The sequence below is a fragment of the Mustela erminea genome, chromosome 9 (assembly GCF_009829155.1).
Source record: "Mustela erminea isolate mMusErm1 chromosome 9, mMusErm1.Pri, whole genome shotgun sequence".
NCBI classification, from domain to species: domain Eukaryota; kingdom Metazoa; phylum Chordata; class Mammalia; order Carnivora; family Mustelidae; genus Mustela; species Mustela erminea.
This window is the reverse complement of record NC_045622.1, coordinates 99,525,562-99,547,945: the sequence shown is the minus strand read 5'-3', so window position 1 is coordinate 99,547,945 and position 22,384 is coordinate 99,525,562. Positions and strand designations below refer to the sequence as shown.

Sequence of the window (22,384 nt, the reverse complement as noted above, 5' to 3'; positions counted from 1 at the left end):
CTAATCACCTTAGATGACAAAGGGCGCACAAATGATCTCCTGCCTGCGTGTTTACAAAGTTCCCTATGGCCATACTCAACAGAAATTTCAAAGAGTAAATAATTTCCATAATCTTAAAGATTTCATAATTTATTTTCTATCTCAGAAAACTACATGAGAATCTACAATTCCATAGAATCTAGGTATGTATTGCTTACTAGATGAAAAAGCTTAATATATTCAAGGTTACATTAATCCAAAGGAATTTTTTTCAGGTAATGCAATTATTCATAATATGAAATAATGGAGTATAAAAACAATGTGACAGAGTTTGTTCTACTGGGGCTCACAGAGAATCCAAAGATGCAGAAAATCGTATTTGTTGTCTTTTTGGTGATTTACATCATCTCTGAGGTAGGAAATATACTCACCGTGGTCACTATCACTGCCAGCCCATTATTGGGGTCTCCCATGTACTATTTCCTGGCCTATCTCTCTTTCATTGATGCCTGCTATTCTTCTGTTAATACCCCTAAACTCATCATAGATTCACTCCGTGAGAAGAAGACCACCACATTCAATGCATGTATAATCCAAATCTTTGGAGAACATTTCTTTGCAGGTGCTGATATCATCCTACTTACTGTGATGGCCTATGACCGCTACGTGGCCATCTGCAAGCCATTGCACTACACGACCATCATGAATCGGCGGGTGTGTGGCCTGTTAATGGGAGTGGCGTGGGTGGGAGGTTTTCTTCATGGAGCCATACAGATCCTCTTTATCATCCCTTTACCCTTCTGTGGCCCTAATGTCATAGATCACTTTATGTGTGATCTGAACCCTTTGCTCAATCTTGCCTGCACTGATACCCACACCCTAGGGCTCTTTGTTGCTGCCAACAGTGGTTTCATCTGTGTCTTCCTCTTCCTTCTCTTGATCATCTCCTATGTGGTCATTCTGTACTCCCTAAGGAACCACAGCTTGGAGGCAAAGCGCAAAGCCCTCTCCACCTGTGTCTCCCACATCACAGTAGTTATCCTATTCTTTGTGCCTTGCATTTTTGTGTACATGAGACCAGCGATTACTTTATCTATTGATAAAACAGTCTCAGTGTTCTACACTATGATAACACCAATGTTAAACCCCTTAATCTATACCTTAAGAAATGATCAGATGAAAAATGCCATTAGGAAATTGTGTAGTAGAAAAGTTATTTCAAGTGAGAAATAAATATGCCTGGATCTCAGCACTGATTCAATGAAAACAAAGGTCAAAAGGACATTTTGGAAGTTCTCAGAAAGGATACCTACCAAATAAAAGAGTAAATAAACTACTATGAATGCTACCTTCTGAACTGAGTGGAGCAGAAATGTGTGCAAGAAAGAAAAAAATCTAACCATAGTCTTTACATATATACATATATATACACATACATATGTGTAGCACATAGTATATATATATTCATATTCACTATGAATATTCAGTATCTATATATTCACTCTCCATAAAATCTAACATATTTTATTAAGAATTTTGCTCAGTTTTATATACCAGTATTGATGATAGCATGCTTCCACTAAAATTAGAGTCTAAAATATCTATAACACTGCAAAAGTGAAGAGCCCTTTAATCTCTGAGAGGTAATGAAGTTCCCTCCAAGTTTTCAAATTCCCTTGTAGACTTCAGAGTCACGTAGTATTGTTCAAGTTACCCTTCATAGGCTGCTAACCCATTACAAAGAATCATGACTCAAATTAATGAACATCTTATTATCTGAGAGGGATTTCTATTAAATAAAGTCACACTCCATAGAGCACTTAACTATTTGTTAAAAATAGTTTCTACAAGTCAGCAAAATGTCTGGGGCACAATAAATATTGAATGATGAATAATGGCATGAAGGGAGTTGAATAACATCAAGAAAACTTTGACCAAGAAATAATTGTGGAGACAAGGGACTTTTTTTCCTACATTTATCTGATTCAGACTGAGATTTCTAGTGAGATCTCTCTGAGAAACCACAATTTTTTAAACTCTTCATTAAACTGTGCATTTACAAATATTGAAACTGATATTCTCAATGAAAGAGCAAATATCTTACATTGATCTTTTCCCTGCTTTTAGCAAGATTTCATCATCATATGAATGTAAGCTGATCATGACATTTTTCTCTGTTAATTAGATTATTTCTAGGTAACATTTCATTATGAAAAGTTTTAAAAAATAAGTGGTTCCATCTTTACACAAAACAACTTTAGGATAAATATATTCCATTTATATATCTGTGTGTGTGTATAATATTTCCCATTCGTTAATCAATAGATATTTCTGACACAAAAAATATATCAGATGCATTGATGGTTGCTGGGCCTTCAGTGGTGAATAGAGCAGAACAAAGGTCTTGCCATCGAAAGCTTCAGATCCACTGAGATACACCCAGAGGGGAATGGAATATGATAAGACCATGTTATAAATGGGAATGTAGTGACAGCACAGGGGGACAATGAAAGCATGTTTGAGGGACACACAGCAAAGATCAGGGGGTCAGGAAGATTTCCTAGATGAAAACATCAAAAATGGGCACAAAAGAGGAAGGGGAATCATGAGAGTGAATAGGCATGTGTTAGGATGATAATATTCCCTTTGTGGCATAACAAAGACCAAGGGTGAAAGACAGTATGCAGAAAACACAATCATTTCAATATGTTGTAGCTATTGGCTCATCTATTCATTCAGTAATTAATTATTGAGCTTCTTCTGTGTGTCGGTTTATAAGCTAGACACTAAGCTTCTAAAAGTCTAGTTAGTAAAACGTGAAACTAGAAAGAGATGGGGAAGATAAGAAGAGTCTCATATATGTGTTAGAGCTGCATGCCAAGTACCATGGGGGACACATTGGAAGGGTCTTCATACCTTTTCATGGCCTGGAGCTCATTGCTGTTGGCAATGAATAATATTCCACTGTCTGATATTGCAGTTTGTCTATCCTCAGCTACTGAAGGATGTCTTGGCTGCTTCCAGTTGTATTGACAATTGTGAATAAAGATGTTGTTAAACATGTGTGTGCAGGGTTTTTTGTTGACATAAGTTTTTAACTCGGTTGAATAAATTCCAAGGAGTGGGATTGCTAATTTTTTTAAGTTCTGTATAAAACTAACAAAGTGTCTTCCCAAGTGGTGGCACCATTTTGCTTTCTTATCAACAATAAATGAGAGTTCTTGTTCTATATCCTCACCAGCATCTGTTGGTGATGATGTCCCATATTTTGGCCTTCCTAATGGATGTATTCTTAAAAAACCTCCTTGAGTCATTTGCTTATCCAAAATGTGCAGATTAGGTAATTCAAGAAGGCTTGTGGAGTTGAAGCCAATTGGTGTAAACCTCACAATTAAAATATAACAGGTTCAGAATTGATGGCATGCATGTTCGACCTGACATAAAAATACAGAGCCCCATCTATCACTGTGAATTCAAAATCAAAAGAGTGTGCTCTGGTCAACTAGTAATGGATTCTACATACAACAAATGCTTATGTAAAGTTGGATGATTCCAAGGACACTGGGTCATTACCCAAAGTTACTGAGGTGTGAGCAATGGAATCAGAATTGTCTGTTAGAATACTGTTTCCTTTGTTATTCAAGTCTAAGGACTCACATGTCACTAGTAAACACTACTGTTCAGAGAAAAATGTGAATGCCAGCTTTCTGGGTGGGAAGGAGTGACATAACAGACAGGTGTTCCCACATGATAAGGTAGCAAAGACGGAAAAGAAAGAATCATCTCCAAAGAGACTGGACAGCTACTAAGGAAAGAAGTAGAGGGTAAGAGATTAAAAATGTTGAGTAAGGGGACCTAGGTGACTCAGTCATTAAGGGTTTGCCTTTGGCTCAAGTCATAATTCCAGAGTCCTGGGATCAAGCCCTGCATTGGACTCTGCTTGGCCAGAAGCCTGCTCCTTTCTCTCCTGCTTCCCCTGCTTGTGTTCCCTCTTGCTGTTTCTCTCTCTGACAACTAAATACATATTTTTTTAAATAAATAAAATAAAAAGGAAGATAAACAGCTGAGGTGAGTGGAAGCAGCAGAAGCTAATACATTTACCATGAGAATTTTCATTTCTGGGTACATAAAGGAACTAAGGATCCAAATTTTATGCACATTGACAACTACTGTTGGGATATAATGAATCTGCAGAGCTTTGGTCAGAGATCTAGGGAATCTCAAGGACACCTCAATTTTTCCCTTGATCCATTTATGATACCACAGGACATAACCAGGGGAGAAATAGACTTTTTAAAAACAATACTTTTAAAAGATGATACTATCTTCTTCCTTTACCATATTGTTTTAGAGGTTTATTACATTGTATTATTAGCAGTTTGTTCCTCTTTAGAAAGAAAAGTATCCCACTGTATGTGTCTACCACACTTGTATACTTATTCACTAGCTGATGGACATTTGGACATCCATGGATAGACATCCATGTAAGGACGATAGAGAATTATGCTCTGTGAACACTCACGTAGAAGACTTATGGTGGACATAAATTATCATTTCTCTTGGGTTGATACCTAAGAGTGGAATTGCTGAGTTATAAGATAAATGTATGCTAGCATTTTCAGAAACTGACGAAGTTTTTTCAAAAATGGTGCTGCTATGTTACATTTCCACAAGCAACGTATGAGCATTCCCATTTCTCCACAACCTCAACAATAACAGGCACTTCAGTCATTTTTTAAAAATATATTTAGTAAGAAAAAGCCATGGATGACAAAATGTAATTGATTAGGGCAGAACTGAATGCCACCAGGGATGATGTTCATAATGCTCTCAATGAGTTCCAATCTAATCTAAACTCTCTCAAAGCGAGGGTAACTGAGACAGAAGATAGAATTAGTGATCTGGAGGACAAACAGATAGAAAGGATCAGGAGGAAGCCTGGAACAAACAGCTTAGAAGCCATGAAAACAGAATCAGGGAAATTAATGATGCCATGGAATATTCCAACATCAAAATTATTGGAATCCCTGATAGGGAGGAGAAAGAAAGAAGTCTAGAAGATATAGTGGAACAAGTTATCCATGAAAATTTTCCCATTCTCGTGAATGGAACCAGCATTCATGTACTAGAGGCAGAATGGTCTCCCCAAAGATTACAGATTCTCAAAAGTCCTCGAGACACCTAATAGTAACAATGAGGAATTATAATTGTAGGGAGGCCCTCTTGAAGGCAGTTAGGACAAAGAGGATCCTTTCATAGAGAGGAAAGCTCATGATAATAATGTCAGACCTGTCTACAGAAACCTGGGAAGCCAGAAAGGGCTGGCAAGATATATCAGGGCACTAAATGAGAAGAACATGCAGCCAAGAATACTTTATCCAGAAAGACTGATGTTCAAAATGCATGGAACGATAAAGAGTTTCCAAGACAGGCAAGGCTTAAAAGAGTATGCGACCACCAAGCTGACACTGGAGGAAATATTAAGGGGGGGGGGGTTCTATAAAAGAGGAAAAATTCTAAGAATATAATTGAACAGAAATATAGAGACAATCTACAGAAAGAAAGACATCAAAGGTAACACGATGTCAATAAAAATGTATCTCTCAATAATCATTCTCAATGTGAACGACCTAAATGCACCCATAAAATGACACAGGGTTGCAGATTGGATAAAATGACAGGACTCATCCATATTTTGTCTACAAGAGACCCATTTGAAACCTAAGAATACAGCCAAACTGAAAGTAAAGGGATAGGAAGCATCTTTCATACCAAAGGGCTTCAAAAGAATGCCAGGGTAGTGATTCTCATATCAGATAAATTAGATTTTAAACTAAAGACTGTAGTCAGAGATACAGAAGGACACTACATAATCCTTAAAGGGTTCTTTCCGACAAGATCATTTAACAATTGTAAATATCTATGCCCCCAATATGGAAGCAGCCAATTACATAAGAAAACTGTTAATCAAGATAAAGAGTCATACTGATATGAATACATTAATAGTAGGAGATCTTAACACACCTCACTCAGTAATAGAAAGATCATCCAAGCAGAAAATCAATAAAGAAACAAGAACATTGAATGACACATTGGACCAGATGAACCTCATAGATATATACAGAACATTCCACCCTAAAACAACAGAATACTCATTCTTCTCAAATGCACATGGAACCTTCTCCAGAATATACCACATACTGGGTCACAAATCAGGACTCAACTGATACCAAAAGACTGAGATTATTCCCTGCATATTCTCAGATCACAATGCTTTGAAACTGGAGCTCAATCACAATGGTAAGTGTGGAAGGAACTCAAACACCTGGAAGCTAAAGACCACCTTGCTTAAGAATGCTTGGGTCAACCAGGAGATCAAAGAAGAACTGAAACAATTCATGGAAACCAATGAGAATGAAGACACTTCAGTTCAAAACCTATGGGATACAGCAAAGGCAGTCCTAAAGGGGGAATACATAGCCATCCAAGCCTCCCTTAAAAAAAAAAAAAAAATTGAAAAATCCAGAATATACCAGCTGTCTCTATACCTTAAAGAACTGGAGAATCAATAACAAATTAAACCAACTTTACACATAAGAAGGGAAATAATCAAGATTAGAACAGAGATCGATGCTTAGCGAAATAAGTCAAGCAGAGAAAGACAACTATCATATGATCTCCCTGATATGAGGAAGTGGTGATGCAACATGGGGGCTTAAGTGGGTAGGAGAAGAATCAATGAAACAAGATGGGATTGGGAGGGAGACAAACCATAAGTGACTCTTAATCTCACAAAACAAACTGAGGGTTGCTGGGGGGAGGGGGTTTGGGAGAAGGGGGTGGGATTATGGAAAAAAAAAAAAACAGAGATCAATGAGGTAGAAACTAGATATATAGTAGAACGTATCAATAGAAACTAGAAGCTGGTTTTTTGAATCAATAAGATCGATAAACCACTGGCCACACTAATCTAAAAGAAAGAGAATCCTCAAATTAATAAAACCATGAATGAAAAGGGAGAGATCACAACTAACACCAAGGAAGTAGAAACAGTCATTAGAGGTTATTATCAACAGTTATATTCCAATAAGTTAAGCAACCTAGATGAAATGGATGCATTCCTGGAAAACCAAAAACCCCCAAAATTGAACCAGGAAGAAATTGACAATCTGAATAGATTGATATCTAGTAATGAGATTGAAGCAATGATCAAAAACCTCCCAAAAAACAAGAGCCCAGGACCTGACGGATTCCCTGGGGAATTCTACCAAACTTTCAAAGAATAAATAACACCTATTCTCCTGAAGCTGTTTAAAAAAAAAATTGAAGCAGAAGGAAAACTTCCAGACTCTTTTTATGAAGTCAGCATGACCCTGATCCCCAAACCAGGCAAAGACCCTAGCAAAAAGGAGAATTTCTGACCAATCCACTGATGAATATGGATGCTCAGATTCTCAACAAGATCCTAGCAAATAGGATCCAATAGCACATTAAAACGATTATCCACCATGACTAGGTGGGATTCATCTGTGGGTTACAATGATGGTTCAACATTCACAAATCAATCAATGTGATAGAAAAAATCAATAAAAGAAGAGAGAAGAACCATATGGTCCTCTCGATTGATGAAGAAAAAGCATTTGACAAAATCCAGCATCTGTTCCTGATTAAAACGCTTCAAAGTATAGGGATAGAAGGAACATTCCTGAACTTCATAAAATCTATCTATGAAAAACCCACAGCAAATATCATCCTCAATGAGAAGAAGCTCATAGCCTTCCCAAAGAGATCAGAATCATGACAAGGATGCCCACTCTCACCACTCTTGTTTAACATACTATTGGAAGTCCTAGCAACAGCAATCAGACAACAAAGAGAAATAAAAGGCATCCAAATTGGCAATGAAGAAGTCAAACTCTCTCTCTTCGCAGATGACATGATGCTTTATATGAAAACCCAAAAGACTCCACCCCCAAACTACTAGATCTCATACAGCAATTTAGTAATGTGGCTGGATGCAAAGTCAATGTACAGAAATCAGTGGATTTCTTATACACTAACAATGAAAATACAGAAAGGGAAATTAGAGAGTCGATTCCATTGACTCTAGCACCAAGAACCATAAGATACCTGGGAATAAACCTAACCAAAGAGGTAAAGGATCTGTACTGGAGGAACTACAGAACACTCATGAAAGAAATCAAAGAAGACACAAAAAGATGGAAGACTATTCCATGCTCTTGGATCGGAAGACTAAACTTTGTTAAAATGTCTATACTGCTTAGAGCAATCTATATTCTAATGTCATCCCGATCAAAATTCCACTGGTATTTTTCAAAGAGCTGGATCAATAATCCTAAAATTTGTATGGAATCAGAAGAGACCCCGAATTGCTAAGGAAATGTTGAAAAACAAAAATTAAACTGGGGGCATCACGTTACCTAATTTCAAGCTTTACTACAAAGCTGTGATCACCAAGACAGCATGGTACTTGCATAAATACAGACACATAGACCAGTGGAAAGAGTAGAGAGCCCATATATGGACCTTCAACTCTATGGTCAAATAATCTTCGACAAAGCAGGAAATAATATCCAGTGGAAAAAGACAGACTCTTCAATAAAAGGTGCTGGGAAAATTGGACAGCTATATGTAGAAGAATGAAACTCAACCATTCTCTTACACCATACCCAAAGATAAAAATCAAATTGGATAAAAGACCTCAACGTGAGACAGGAATCCATCAGAATCCTAGAGGAGAACATAGGCATTAACCTCTTCGATATCAGCCACAGCAACTTCTTTCAAGATATGTCTCCAAAGACAAAGGAAACAAAAGTGAAATTGAACTTTTGGGACTTCTTCAAGATCAAAAGCTTCTGCACAGCAAAGGAAACAGTCAACAAAACAAAGAGGCAACCCACGGAATGGGAGAAGATATTCACAAATGACAGTATAGACAAAAGGTTGATACCCAGGATATATAAAGAACTTCTCAAACTCAACACACACAAAATAAATAATCATGTCAAAAAATGGGCAGAAGTTATGAACAGACACTTCTCCAATGAACACATACAAATGGCTATCAGACATATGAAAAAATGTTTATCATCACTAGCCATCAGGGAAATTCAAATTATAACCACATTGAGATACCACCTTACACTGGTTAGAATGGCCAAAATTAACAAGACAGGAAACAACATGTGTTGGAGAGGATGTGGAGAAAGGGGAACCCTCTTACACTGTTGGTGGGAATGTAAGTTGGTGCAGCCACTTTGAAGAACAGTGTGGAGATTCCTCAAGAAATTAAAAATAGAAATTCCAATGACCCTGCAATTGCACTACTGGTAATTTACCCCAAAGATACAGCTGTAGGGAAAAGAAGGGCCATCTGTACCCCAATGTTTATAACAGCAATGTCTACGGTCGCCAAACTATGGAAAGAAAGAACCAAGATGACCTTCAACGGATGAATGGATAAGGAAGATGTGGTCCATATACACTATGGAGTATGATGCCTCCATCAGAAAGGATGAATACCCAACTTTTGTAGCAACATAGACGGGACTGGAAGAAATTATGCTGAGTGAAATAAGTCAAGCAGAGAGAGTCAATTATCATATGGTTTCACTTATTTGTGGAGCATAACAAATAACATGGAGGACATAGGGAGATGGAGAGGAGAAGGGAGTTGAGGGAAACTGGAAGGGGAAGTGAACCATGAGAGACTATGGATTCTGAAAAAAAACCTAAGGGTATTAAAGGGACGGGGGGTGAGAGGTTGGGGGAGCCAGGTGGTGGGTATTAAGGAGGGTACGTTTTGCATGGAACACTGTGTTTGGTACAAAAACAATGAATTCTGGTAGGCTGAAAAGAAATAAATAAGTGGGGTGCCTGGGTGGCTCAGTGGGTTAGGCCGCTGCCTTCGGCTCAGGTCATGACCTCAGGGTCCTGGGATTGAGTCCCGCATCAGGATCTCTGCTCAGCAGGGAGCCTGCTTCCTCCTCTCTCTCTCTCTGTCTGCCTCTCTGCCTACTTGTGATCTCTCTCTGTCAAATAAATAAATAAAATCTTTTAAAAAAAAGAAATTAAAAAAAACAAATATTTAGCATTTATTTAGTATTATTTATTTATAGGGAATATTGGTAGCATTGTTACAGTTAGTTTTTTTTTTCAAGTTTTTATTTAGATTCCAATTAGTTAATGTACAGTGTAATATTAGTTTCAGGTGTAAAATTTAATGATCCAACACTGCTATTCAACACCTCCTGCTCTGGCTAATTTCAAGTGCAGTAACAATTAGATGGAAACAAATGTTCTATTGATGTAATAATGTATTTTGTGTTTGAACACAAGCAAAGGATTTACCTCTAAGCATTGGTGTATTTTTTTTTTTTGATAAGTAGTGTTTGTATTAACTTTATTTTTAATTCTCTAATTTCAATTTTGATTTCCTCTCACTTTTTATTAAAAATGTTTCTAAAGTAGCATATATTTGCAATTGAAAGTTACCCTCTTATTATTGTTTCATACCTTATCTGCATTGTCATTAGATACATTGCTCTGAATGACTCAGATATTTTGACACTTGTTGAGAATATACATGTGGTATAAAATAGGATGAATTATTTTAAAGATTTTATTTATTTATTTGACAGACAGAAATCATAAGTAAGCAGCGAGGCAGGCAAAGAGAGAGCGGGATGTAGTGTCCCCACTGAACAGACAGCCTGAAGCAGAGCTCGATCCCAGGACCCTTGGATCACGACCAGAGCCCAAGGCAGAGTCTTTAACCCACTGAGCCACACAGGTGCCCCTATTTTAAATAATTCATACTCAACAGCTGATGAGTGTAGTGTTTTTTGTTTGTTTTTGCTTTTGTTTTTTTGTTTGTTTTTCTATGTATCTGGCCACTTCCAACACTACTGTATTTTGGGTGCCTGGGTGGCTCAGTTGGTTAAGTGTCTGCCTTCAGCTCAGGTCATGTTCCCAGGTTCCTTGGATCCAGCCTGCCATAGGTCTCCCTTCTCTGCGGGAAGCCTGCAGAGGAAGGCTTCCTCTACCTGCCACTTCCTTTCTTGTGGTATCTCCCTCTCTCCTTCAAATAAGTAAATAAAATAAATCTTTTAAATTAAAAAACAAATGCAACTGCATTTTGGCTGTTCTATCTTTTTCATGCTCTCAGTTACAAGTTTTTCATGCCTTAGGAGTTACATGTATCTTTTGTAAAAAGCACGTATCAATAGACAATGTACAGTCAACAAAAGACATGTTTTAAAATATTCAAAGCAACTGTACTCACAATATCCTTGCAAACGAAATACCTGAATGTCTAGCAATGAAGGAATGGGTCAGTTGTCACATATCCATGCAGTGAGATACCCCAGATCAATGAAAATAATCAGGAAATAGATAAATCATAGAGTCTCATGAACATACTGAGAAAACAGACACAGAAGAGTAAAATCTGCATTACTGATTTTCTACAAATTCAACACTAGGTAAACTTCATCCATATAGATAAAGATAGTGATTACTTTCCAAAGGTGGTCATTTTAAAGAAATATAAAGAGGCCTTCAGGTGTACTGGTAATTTGTGACTTTTTTTTTTTTTTTAAAGATTTTATTTATTTATTTGGCAGACAGAGATCACAAGTAGGCAGAAAGGCAGGCAGAGAAATGAAAGGAAGCAGGTTCCCTGGTGAGCAGAGAACCTGATGCAGGGCTAGATTCCAGGAGCCTGGGATTATGACCTGAGACAAAGGCAGAGGCTTTAAACCACTGAGCCACCCAGGATCCCTGTCATTTGTGACTTTTAACCTGATTGCTGATTCCATGATATTGTTCTGCCCATTTATTGATCTACCCATTCTACACATGAAAATGATCTTTATTCTGGTAACAAAGTGGGTCATTTTAAGCACATGACCTTTCAAACTTTAGACTGACAAATGTCTTATGATGTATTTTCCAAACATAAATCTTGCAATAGATCTGCTTCTTTATTATGGGGTGCCTGGGTGGCTCAGTCATTGTGTCTGCCTTCAGGTCAGGTCATGATCCCAGGGTCCTGGAATAGAGCCCCATATCAGGCTCCCTACCCAGCAAGAAGTCTGCCTCTCCCTCTCCCATTCATCCTGCTTCTGTTCCTCTCTGTTTCTCTCTCGTCAAATTAAAAAAAAAAAAAATTAAGAAAAAAAATTTCACTTCCTTATTAGTAACTGCTGAGAAGACAGTTTGCCCAATTTCTCTTTGTTATAAAAGCGCTGTGTCTCAATGTTCCTAGCAGCAATGGCCACAGTCACCACACTGTGGAAAGAACCAAGAGGGCCTTCAATAGACAAATGGATAAAGAAGATATGGCCATATATACAATGGAATACTATGCCCCCATCAGAAAGGATGAATACCCAACTTTTCTATCAGCATGGATGGGGCTGGAGGAGATTATGCTAAGAGAAATAAGTCAAGCAGAGAAAGTCAATTATCATATGGTTTCACTTACTTAAGGAGCATAAGGAATAACATGGAGAACATTAGGAGAAGGAAAGGAAAAGTGAATTGGGGTAAATCGGAGGGGGAAATGAATCTTGAGAGACTGTGGACTCTGAGAAACAAACTGAGGGTTTTGGAAGGGGGTGGGGATGAGTTAGTCTGGTGGTGGGTATAAAGGAGGGTACATATTGCATGGAGAACTGGGTGTGGTGCATAAACAATGAATTTTGAAACACTGAAAAGAAATTGAAAAAATAAAGAAAAATTAAAATAAATAAAAATGGGGTATAAACTCAGCTGAGGAGAGTGGTAATAAATACATTTACTGTGAGAATTTCCACTCCTGAGTACAGGACGGAACTGATGATACAAGTTGTATACACATTGACCACTACTGCTGGGACAAAATGAATCCACAGAGCTTTGTCAGAGATTATGGAATCTCAAGGACACCTCAGTTTATGTCTTGATTCATTTGTGAAGTCACATACTTCACAATTTCGAAAAGAAAATATTATCTTCTTCTTTTGCCATACTGTTTAGAGGTTTACCACATTGTATTATTGGCAGTTTGTTCCTCTTTAGTAAGAATAGTGTGCCACTGTATGGCTCTACAATATATATATATTTTTTAACAGAATAGTTTCTTTTTTATTTTTTTAAAGATTTTATTTATTTATTTGACAGAGAGAGAGATCACAGTAGACAGAGAGGCAGGAAGAGAGAGAGAGAGGGAAGCAGGCTCCCCGCCAAGCAGAGAGCCCGATGCGGGACTTGATCCCAGGACCCTGAGATCATGACCTGAGCTGAAGACAGCGGCTTAACCCACTGAGCCACCCAGGCGCCCGGCTCTACCATATTTTGCATACTTATTCTAGCATTGGAATTTTGTCCAGTTAATAGCCCTAGTGAATGATGAAATGTGAACACTCACATACAAGCCTTCTTGTGGACATAAATTATCATTTCTCTTCGATTGATACCTAAGAGTGGAATTCCTGACTTACATGTTGTGTATTTTATTTTATTTTTTTGAAAGATTTTATTTATTTATTTGACAGAGTGAGACAGAGCAAGAGAGAAACACAAGCAGGGAGAGTGGGAGAGAGAGAAGCAGGCTGCTTGTGGAGCTGGGAGCCCGATGCGGGGCTCGATCCCAGGAATTAGAACTGAGCCAAAGCCAGACGCTTAACCAATGGGCCACCCATGAGACCCTTGTTAAGTGCATTTTGAAATATTAAGAAATTGTCAAGTGTTTTCAAAGTGGTAGTGCTACATTATATTTCCACCAGCAACATATGAGAGTTTCTGTTTCCCTACAACATCACCAAAAACTGGCATTGTCAGTCTTTTTAAATTTATCATAGAGTTGTTCAAAATATTCTCTCATGACTCATACTTTCTGTAGGGTCCATAAAAATAGTACTTTAATGTTTATAACTATATATGTGTATATATATATATATTATACATATATATACAATATAGAATAATATAATATATATATACACTTCAATAACTCATTGCTATATTTGCGGCATAGTAGTAAGTGCTCTGTCCACAAGATCCCACTGAATACTGATAACATCCTGTGTGGTTGGTATTACTCCACCCATTTTTGAGACGTGGAACTAGTGTCAGAGACTTAGGTTAATGATAATAATAACATTAACTATATTTATTAATTGAATATTTAGTGCCTTTGAAAGTTTTTGTAGATATTTGTTGATTTAATCCCCACCACAAACCTGTAAGATAATTCCTGCTATTGATTTTATACTTATTTTATACAAAATGTAATAGAGACGTTGAGAAGTTTAAGATCCTGCCAAGATCAAGAAGCTAATTAAGGGCAGAACCAAGATTATTTCAGATTATAATAGTTAATAATTTTCCTCCAGATTTTTATCCATACACTTTATTGCTATACATAACAACACTGAACTAGTAATCTCATTTATTATAACCATAATAATTATAATTGCTTTAATATTACCTTGGAGGTAAGTGTATATAACACTATTATATTAGCAGACATGCACACACACACACACACACACACACACAAAACACACTCACACACATCATTTGGCTCAGTACAGACAATTTAAGTTCTCCTGCTTTGTAATATGAGTTTAACACAATTTCAAGATATAAGCTCAATATATACATAGTTCAATTTCATAGTTTGTATTAGTAACTAAGAAATAGAAATTGGATTTTAAAAAATCCATTTGTAATGTCTTAAAATTGTAAAAAAAGTTAAGAATAAGTGTAGCAAGATGTAAAAACGTGTACTCTGAGAGTGAAGCATTTGTTAAGAGGATATAAACACCTTAATAAGTATAAGAAATACTGTTTGTGGACAGATGTCTCAACATTATTAAGAGGTGAATTCTCCACAAAGGCATTTCCAGATTCACACTTTCTCAAGCATAATTACAGAAACATATTCAGAACTTTTCCAAACTGCCTTTAAACTCATATGGAAATATGAAGGCCCCAAATTAGGTCCTACAACATTAAAAGATAAAGAATTTGGAGAACTTACATGATCTGATTTCCAACGATATTACCAAACTGCTGTGTTCAAATGATGTGGTATTTTCATAAAGATACCAGAGAAGAGCAACAAAGCCGACTAGAGAGCCCAGTAGTAGACCCACACAAATATGGTCCACTAATCTCAGCAAAAGTCTGCAGTCAATTGAGTGGTGAAAAATAGTTTTTGTAAAAAACAAGGGTGGAACATTCGGGTGCATGTGCCCCTTTGGATCACTACGTTTGTATCCTTGGGGTAAATACCCAATAGTGCAATTGCTGGGTCATAGGGCAGTTCTATTTTCAACATTTTGAGGAAGTGGTGATGCAACATGGGGGCTTAAGTGGGTAGGAGAAGAATAAATGAAACAAGATGGGATTGGGAGGGAGACAAACCATAAGTGACTCTTAATCTCACAAAACAAACTGAGGGTTGCTGGGGGGAGAGGGTTTGGGAGAAGGGGGTGGGTTTATGGACATTGGGGAGGGTATGTGCTTTGGTGAGTGCTGTGAAGTGTGTAAACCTGGTGATTCACAGACCTGTACCCCTGGGGATAAAAATATATGTTTATAAAAAATAAAAAATTAATTAAAAAAAATGAGGGTGGAAATATTGGGCATCTTTACTGCACAAAGCAAACAAAAAAAGGAAGCAGAAATAACTTTCATCTATATTTCACATCTGTGCAGTATTATTTAAAATAGAGCTACATGTGAAATGTAAAAGTTAAAAAATGTTTGTGTAAAACATAGAAGATCTTCATGACCTTGGATTACGAGAAAAATTTTGTAAACATGTCTAACAAAGGTATCCCAAATAGGGCCCCTTGGTGGTGGTGAAGTTGGTTGAGCATCAGAATCCAGGTTTAGGCTCAAGTGGTGACCTCTGGGTCCTGAGATAGAGCACCCTTGCTGGACTCAGCACTCAGGGTGCAGTCTGTTAGAGAATTTCTCTCTCTCTTCTTCTCCCTTTCCCCCATGCTCATTATTTCTCTCCACTTCTAAAATAAATAAATATATCTAAAAGAAGTGCTCATAAAAAATGATGATTTGCACTTCACCAAAATTACAACTATGTAGCAGAACTACTATACAAAGAGGGATGAACTAAACAGTGGAGGATGTGAATTAACTGGTGTCCTTCTCTAAGTGTTTTCCACGTGTATGCACAGGAGAAGCTTAGATGACCAGTTGTCTCCTGTGGTGGATCTGTGCAGGCTAGCTCTGAAGGACAGCTTGGTCAACACTGGACATTACGCTGGTGTAGACAAGCTCTAAATCACTGGGCTATCATGTCCTTTAAGACGAAGAGCTAGAATCCCTCATTTCCTTGGGGTTATTAAACATCTGCCCCAAAGGTGCAGGCAGATGAAGCTGAGTCTAAACCACCTCTGACTAGCCAGTGAGCCGAGAAGTTACCAGATGGGAAACACATTAAAGGCTTTGCTGTACTTGGCTTCTTTCCTCTGATTTTTCCACAATTTTTTTTGTATTTCTTCCCTCCCAAATTATGGAGAAGATTTGTTTCACTCTTTCCTTTTTCTTTTTCTTTTCCTTTTTCTTTTTCTTTTCCTTTTTCTTTCCTTTTCTTTCTTTCTTTCTTTCTTTCTCTTTCTTTCTTTCTTTCTTTCTTTCTTTCTTTCTTTCTTTCTTTCTTTCTTTCTTTTTCTTTCTTTCTTCTTTTTCTTTTGTCTACCATTTTCCAATATCTCATGCATCAAAGTTAACATCATATGAATTATAATATCACAAATCACTGATTTCTTTTATCTACCTGCCCTGCACACCAAAGATCTTGATAATTTCAAAAAAGAACAACAAAAACAAAAAGGACTCTTAGTGGTTTTCTTTGGTGCTCTTGTCCTACCACATTACTAATATTCTGAAAGCAAACCTGATACTATTATTACTACAATTTCCCTTCTATCCTTCAGAACTCTGGAAGAGCACACGGCAGTCACACTGTATCTTTGTGGGCCTTCAGGGAAAATGGGTCAATTTTTTTTTTCCCCCATATAGGCAACTGTGGATCATTTATACCCAAGAGTACCAAGCACATCTATGTGATGATGGCTTTGCAACACTTGGTCCAAGACCTGTCTAGAAATGCCTTTGGGGATATAATTACATAAAGATTTCAAAAACTTATTAATTCCTACATTGCCTCATGTTTGTATTCTGTTCTGCTGAACTAAATTGTCTTCAGGCATAAACATAAAATAAAGGGATGAATCCTAGGTCCTACATACTTGCATTAGCTTTACAGGCATATATATAATCCATTTTGCTTATTTTCTTCCTGAGCTACCATTAAGCAGCTAAATCAGGTTTTGTAATTCGCAGCCCACTTCCCGAGGGATGAAGATCTACTTCTTGCTTCAAAGAGTCTTACTGAATATTGGAAGTACACTTCCCTTGTAAATTGTAGAAGGTTTACGATTTGTTGAAATTTTCAAAATATTTGCAGAGAATTCATGTGGGTGTGTTTGAATTCCAGGTTTGTAACTCTCTGCAGTGGATTCCAGGTTTTGGTACTAGAGACAAACTGGCAGAGTGAGTATTTGAAAATGAAATGCTTCCTGATGCAGCCCCAAATCTAACCAGACAGTCACTCGTATCTTATGGTTAGTCAATTATTTTGTCACCTTGGTTTGTGAAGTTTCCCACCATACATGTGGAAGAATAATTGCATTATTCTTATTTCACTTCTATATAATTTCATTTGAAAGCATATAAAATCTTTTGAAGCATACGTGAGTTTAAATGGCACATTAGCTATAAGCAAAATTCTGCCTTTGTGGAGCAAAAGAGTAGCGTTAGATAACCGATCTTCAAGTAGGCAGTGAATTTCATTGTTTCCCCAACTCTTGAATAAAGGCTGTCTTCTGTACTCTGACTAAGAAATGGACAGTGTGTACTATAACAGAATTTCTTATATTTCAAAACATCTGCCTTCCTAAAACAGAGTAGTTTCATCTGAGTCAACCATGGTAAGTTATAGCACCTTACATTCTGTTACACTAAGGGAAAGTTTGAATGTGTAGTAGATACTTTTATCTAAATATGACAGGTTCTATTCATTCATAAACAGCAAAATACAAAGGTACACATAAGTTTTATTCAATGATATCAAAAGTAAGCATTTGCATACCTTTTTGTAGAGAAAAAATTGGAATAGAGATTAGCATTAAGGAACGGGTTAGGATAACCAATGGATTATGATAGTAACAGAATTTCAGTAACAGATTGTTCAAATTGGAGTTTATCATGATCATACTTGGTAAACCCATATTATGTATGCTCTTTTTTATTTTCTTTATTCTTCCCTTGATTCTGTGTGTGTGTGCATGACAATCTGTATCCTAAAATAGTCACTCAGAGAGGAAAGACTGTGAAAGAAAAATGATGGTTTTGAACCACACGTCACTGGCTATTTCATATTAGCTCATGTATTCCTCACTAAAATTCTGAATTTTGCATTGATATCTTAGTTGTGAAATGAGAAAAAGGAGACCTAAAAAGATGAATCCATTTGCTTAAGAATCACACTGCTCAGTTTATTTGAAATGCCTCAGCGCTTCTACATCTTTTTCTGTTTCTGCTGTTTCAACTTCTTGTTCAGTGGTTGCCTCAAGTTCTTTATTTACCAATTGTGCCTTTAGTTTTTCCATGGTTGGGGTCCTAAGTATCACTGTATTGCTTCATGAGAGTAAGTCTCCTCAATTGACTTTTCCCTCTTCCTTTATACCTCTCCTAACAGCACTGATCATAGGGTAACTTTCTTCAGAATACAGAATGGGGTTTTGTACTATTGGAGGTGAAATTCCAAAGATGATCTAGAATACAAGCAGGAATCCTGCTTGTATCCTCAGTTTTTGTAAAACTGAGGGCAATTTATTTCAAATGTTTTTGAATCAGCAAATCCTAGAATACATGTATTCTTTTCTGCTCAGAGAAGGACTCAAAAAAGTTCTTCCACACTGTCCTTCAAGGTTCTCCTCGTTAGTATAGTGGTGAGTATCCCCGCCTGTCACACTGTCCTTCATGACATCCCTCTCAGTGCTCTCCCATGAATGATAGCCCCAGACTGAGGGGCTGTTTTAGTAATTAGGTATATCTGAAATATCAATGTTGTTTCTACCTCATAAACAAAGATTACTATTCGTTGCAATAAGCAGAATATTGGTCACTGATTCTCACACCCTAAGTATTCCTTAGTTATAATTACCTGCTGAACACTCTGCGACATAATTGTTTTATTCTATTAAATAAATGAGGGCAGGGATCCTTGACCCTGAAAGCAAAGTAGGAACAAATTGAAAATTTGTCTATTTGTGAGGTTAACATTTTGAATAGTAATTTAAAAGAGAATTGATGTCTTATGGTACAGAGTATTCTGAAAATGCCATAGCTGTCACTTATTTGACATCTAAAATCTTTTTAAGGAATATCAATAACATAGATATTAAATCTGGGAGTTTCTACAAATAGTGGTTGCTAAATCATATTGTAACATTTTGTATTTTAACTAGACATCTGGGGGCCCAAATATATCTGTCACTTGAGAGTCAGACTACTGTAGAAAGTAGGCTACCTTTGTAAACCCACTAGAATCAGATACTCCCTCCTCAGTGAATAAAATAGCTCTTGGATGGTTTCTTTTTATCCCACATTCATTTTACACTGATTAAATGATGTCTTAAGATATACATTAGATACAAAGTTGTGAATTCCTTAATTTTTTATTTATTCCTTATTGCAACAAATATCATTGAGTTCTAACTCATCAGGAAGAGTGTCTTCAAGTTACTTTCAGTATCTTATTGGCATTTGAACTTTAGATTGTATCTCAATATGAAATTTTCTGACAAATCCATGACAAGGGAATAATTCAAAAATATATGGCAGTTCGACAATTTTATCTTTCCTTTATCAATTGCTATCACAAACTTTAATGACAGCATATAATTTTTGAAATATTTAACTCATGAAACATGAATACAGCAGATGAATGGGTTTCTTGACAATTTTATCTTTCCTTTATCAATTGCTATCACAAACATCAATGACAGCATGTGTTTTTGAAATTGCATTTAACTCATGAAATATAAATACAGCAAAGGAATGGGTTTCTTGAATATTTTTCAGGATTTCAGTCATTAATTGATATTCTCTCTTTTGCTGTATTGTTTTCTCCTGCTCTTTGCTTTTTACTGTGAGAGCAACTCCATTGATTTAACATCACCCATTGACAATAGCTGACCTGGTAGGACAGTATAGTATGCTCAACATGACTTATAATTCAATAGTTCAAACAAATGCACATTTCCTCAGGAATTATTCCCAGAAAAGTAAGGCCATTTCCTGAGATCATTTTAAAAGAAGGAAGATGATTTTATATGTAAGTTATAAAAATTAGGAAATATGGGGGGGAAAAAACTTTCCTTGTTTTAGACTTAATAATGTGATTAGTATTTCTTTATTGAAAGTATTTATAAGAACATTAATAAATATTCATAGGATTAAAGTATTAATAACATTAATAAAGTATTAAAAGTATTAGTCATACTAATTAAAACATAATAATAGCAATAACATGTGTTTTCAAAATAGTATTTAAATATTTAAATAATTACTAAGTAATATTGATAAAAACATAATTATTCTCATTATTGACATTATAACTATTTCATGATAGATTTACAAAAGACAGCATAATTAGAATAAGCAGCTCATTTCCATAAAATTATTCTAAACACTAATTATGAAAATATACATTTAAAAAAATTTATATATAGTATTGCTACAGTTAATATTAACTTAGAATTATCCTTTTTACTTTCAGAAATACAAGTCCTTATGGAAGCCTACACAAAAGCCAAATATATGAAAAACCAGAGAAACATCTCAGAATTCATACTTCTAGGACTTTCATATGACTGGAACATAGAAATATTTTGCTTCGTGCTCTTCTTATTCTGTTATGTTGCCCTGTTGGCAGGTAACCTTCTGATCCTTGTCTCCATTCGATGCAGTTCCCTTTTTCACCAACCCATGTACTACTTCCTCATCCACTTATCTTCTATGGACATCTGCTATACCTCTACAGTTACACCCAAGTTAATTGCTGATCTGTTAGTGCAAAGAAAAACCATCTCCTACAGTAATTGCATGTTACAGATCTTTACCATGCACTTTTTCGGAGGTACTGAGATCTTCATTCTTACTGCCATGGCCTTTGATCGCTATGCTGCCATCTGCAAACCCCTCCACTATGTGATTATCATGAACAGGAAAAGATGCCACCTCCTAGTCTTAGCTGCTTGGGCTGGTGGGGCCATCCATGCCTTACCTCTGTTTTCTACTGCAATTAGTTTGCCCTTCTGTGGTCCTAATGAAATCGATCACTACTTCTGTGATGTTTTTCCTTTGCTAAAGGTGGCCTGTACTGATACCTACATCACTGGTGTCCTTGTGGTTGCCTTTTCAGGTATGATTTCCTTAGTAACCTTTATTGTCTTATTTGTTTCTTATGGGATAATATTGTTCACTTTAAGAAATCTCTCAGCTGAGGGAAGACGCAAAGCCCTCTCCACCTGTTGGTCTCATGTCACTGTGGTCATCTTATTTTTTGGGCCTGCAATCTTTATCTACCTTAGACCACCTACTACTTTTCCTGAGGACAAAATATTTGCTCTATTTTACACCATCATCGCTCCTATGTTCAATCCCTTAATCTATACTCTGAGAAATTCAGAGATGAAAAAAGCAGTGAGAAAGGTTTGGTGCTCATCATTGCTTTCAACGGAAGCACACTCTTAATTTGAAGAAGTTCATTGGCTAATCGACTCTGAGAAAGAAAAGAGGAAGATGTGAATGAAGAAGGCAGGGACTAGATCGTGGGGGTTATGGACCATCACTGATATGAGAGAAATGAATGGATGCAATAGGACCAAAAGATTTAAGTGATCATTGAACAAGCACTGATGCTTGCCTACCAAAATTTATTGTGAAATGAGTTAATTTTGTGGGTATTAAGATGGTATAGGCAGGAGAATGTTCATTAAAAAAAATTGAGCCAAAGCAAATAAATCAATGATATATTATTAGTGAATTATAAAGGGAAATATCTTAATGATAGTTTTCTTAATACATTGCACTAACAGATGTTCCTTGTTAGTTCAGAAGTTGTAATGTTAAACAACAACAACAACAATAATGACAATAATAATAAACTGAAACAATTAATTTAAATTTCTGAATATTATTTCCAAATATTTAGAGTAGAATCTGTTTTATTTCTTTTAAGAATTTTTTTTTTTTTTTTTTTGAGAGAGAGAGAGCGCGCGCACATGAGTGAGCA

The 22,384-nt window shown here is 36.5% G+C and overlaps 2 protein-coding genes across 2 annotated transcripts; both read left to right on the top strand.

The window, feature by feature from the left end:
- Positions 1-282: 282 nt before the first annotated feature.
- Positions 283-1,212, top strand: LOC116599659 (olfactory receptor 4C46-like). Its single transcript, XM_032359629.1, has one exon. It carries the CDS (start codon positions 283-285, stop codon positions 1,210-1,212), a length of 930 nt encoding a protein of 309 aa, XP_032215520.1.
- A 2,567-nt stretch (positions 1,213-3,779) lies between these two features.
- Positions 3,780-21,843, top strand: LOC116599905 (olfactory receptor 4P4-like). The gene is made up of 3 exons (XM_032359845.1): positions 3,780-3,803; positions 17,519-17,574; positions 20,867-21,843. Exon 3 carries the CDS (start codon positions 20,881-20,883, stop codon positions 21,841-21,843), a length of 963 nt encoding a protein of 320 aa, XP_032215736.1. The 5' UTR covers positions 3,780-3,803; positions 17,519-17,574; positions 20,867-20,880.
- Positions 21,844-22,384: the final 541 nt, after the last annotated feature.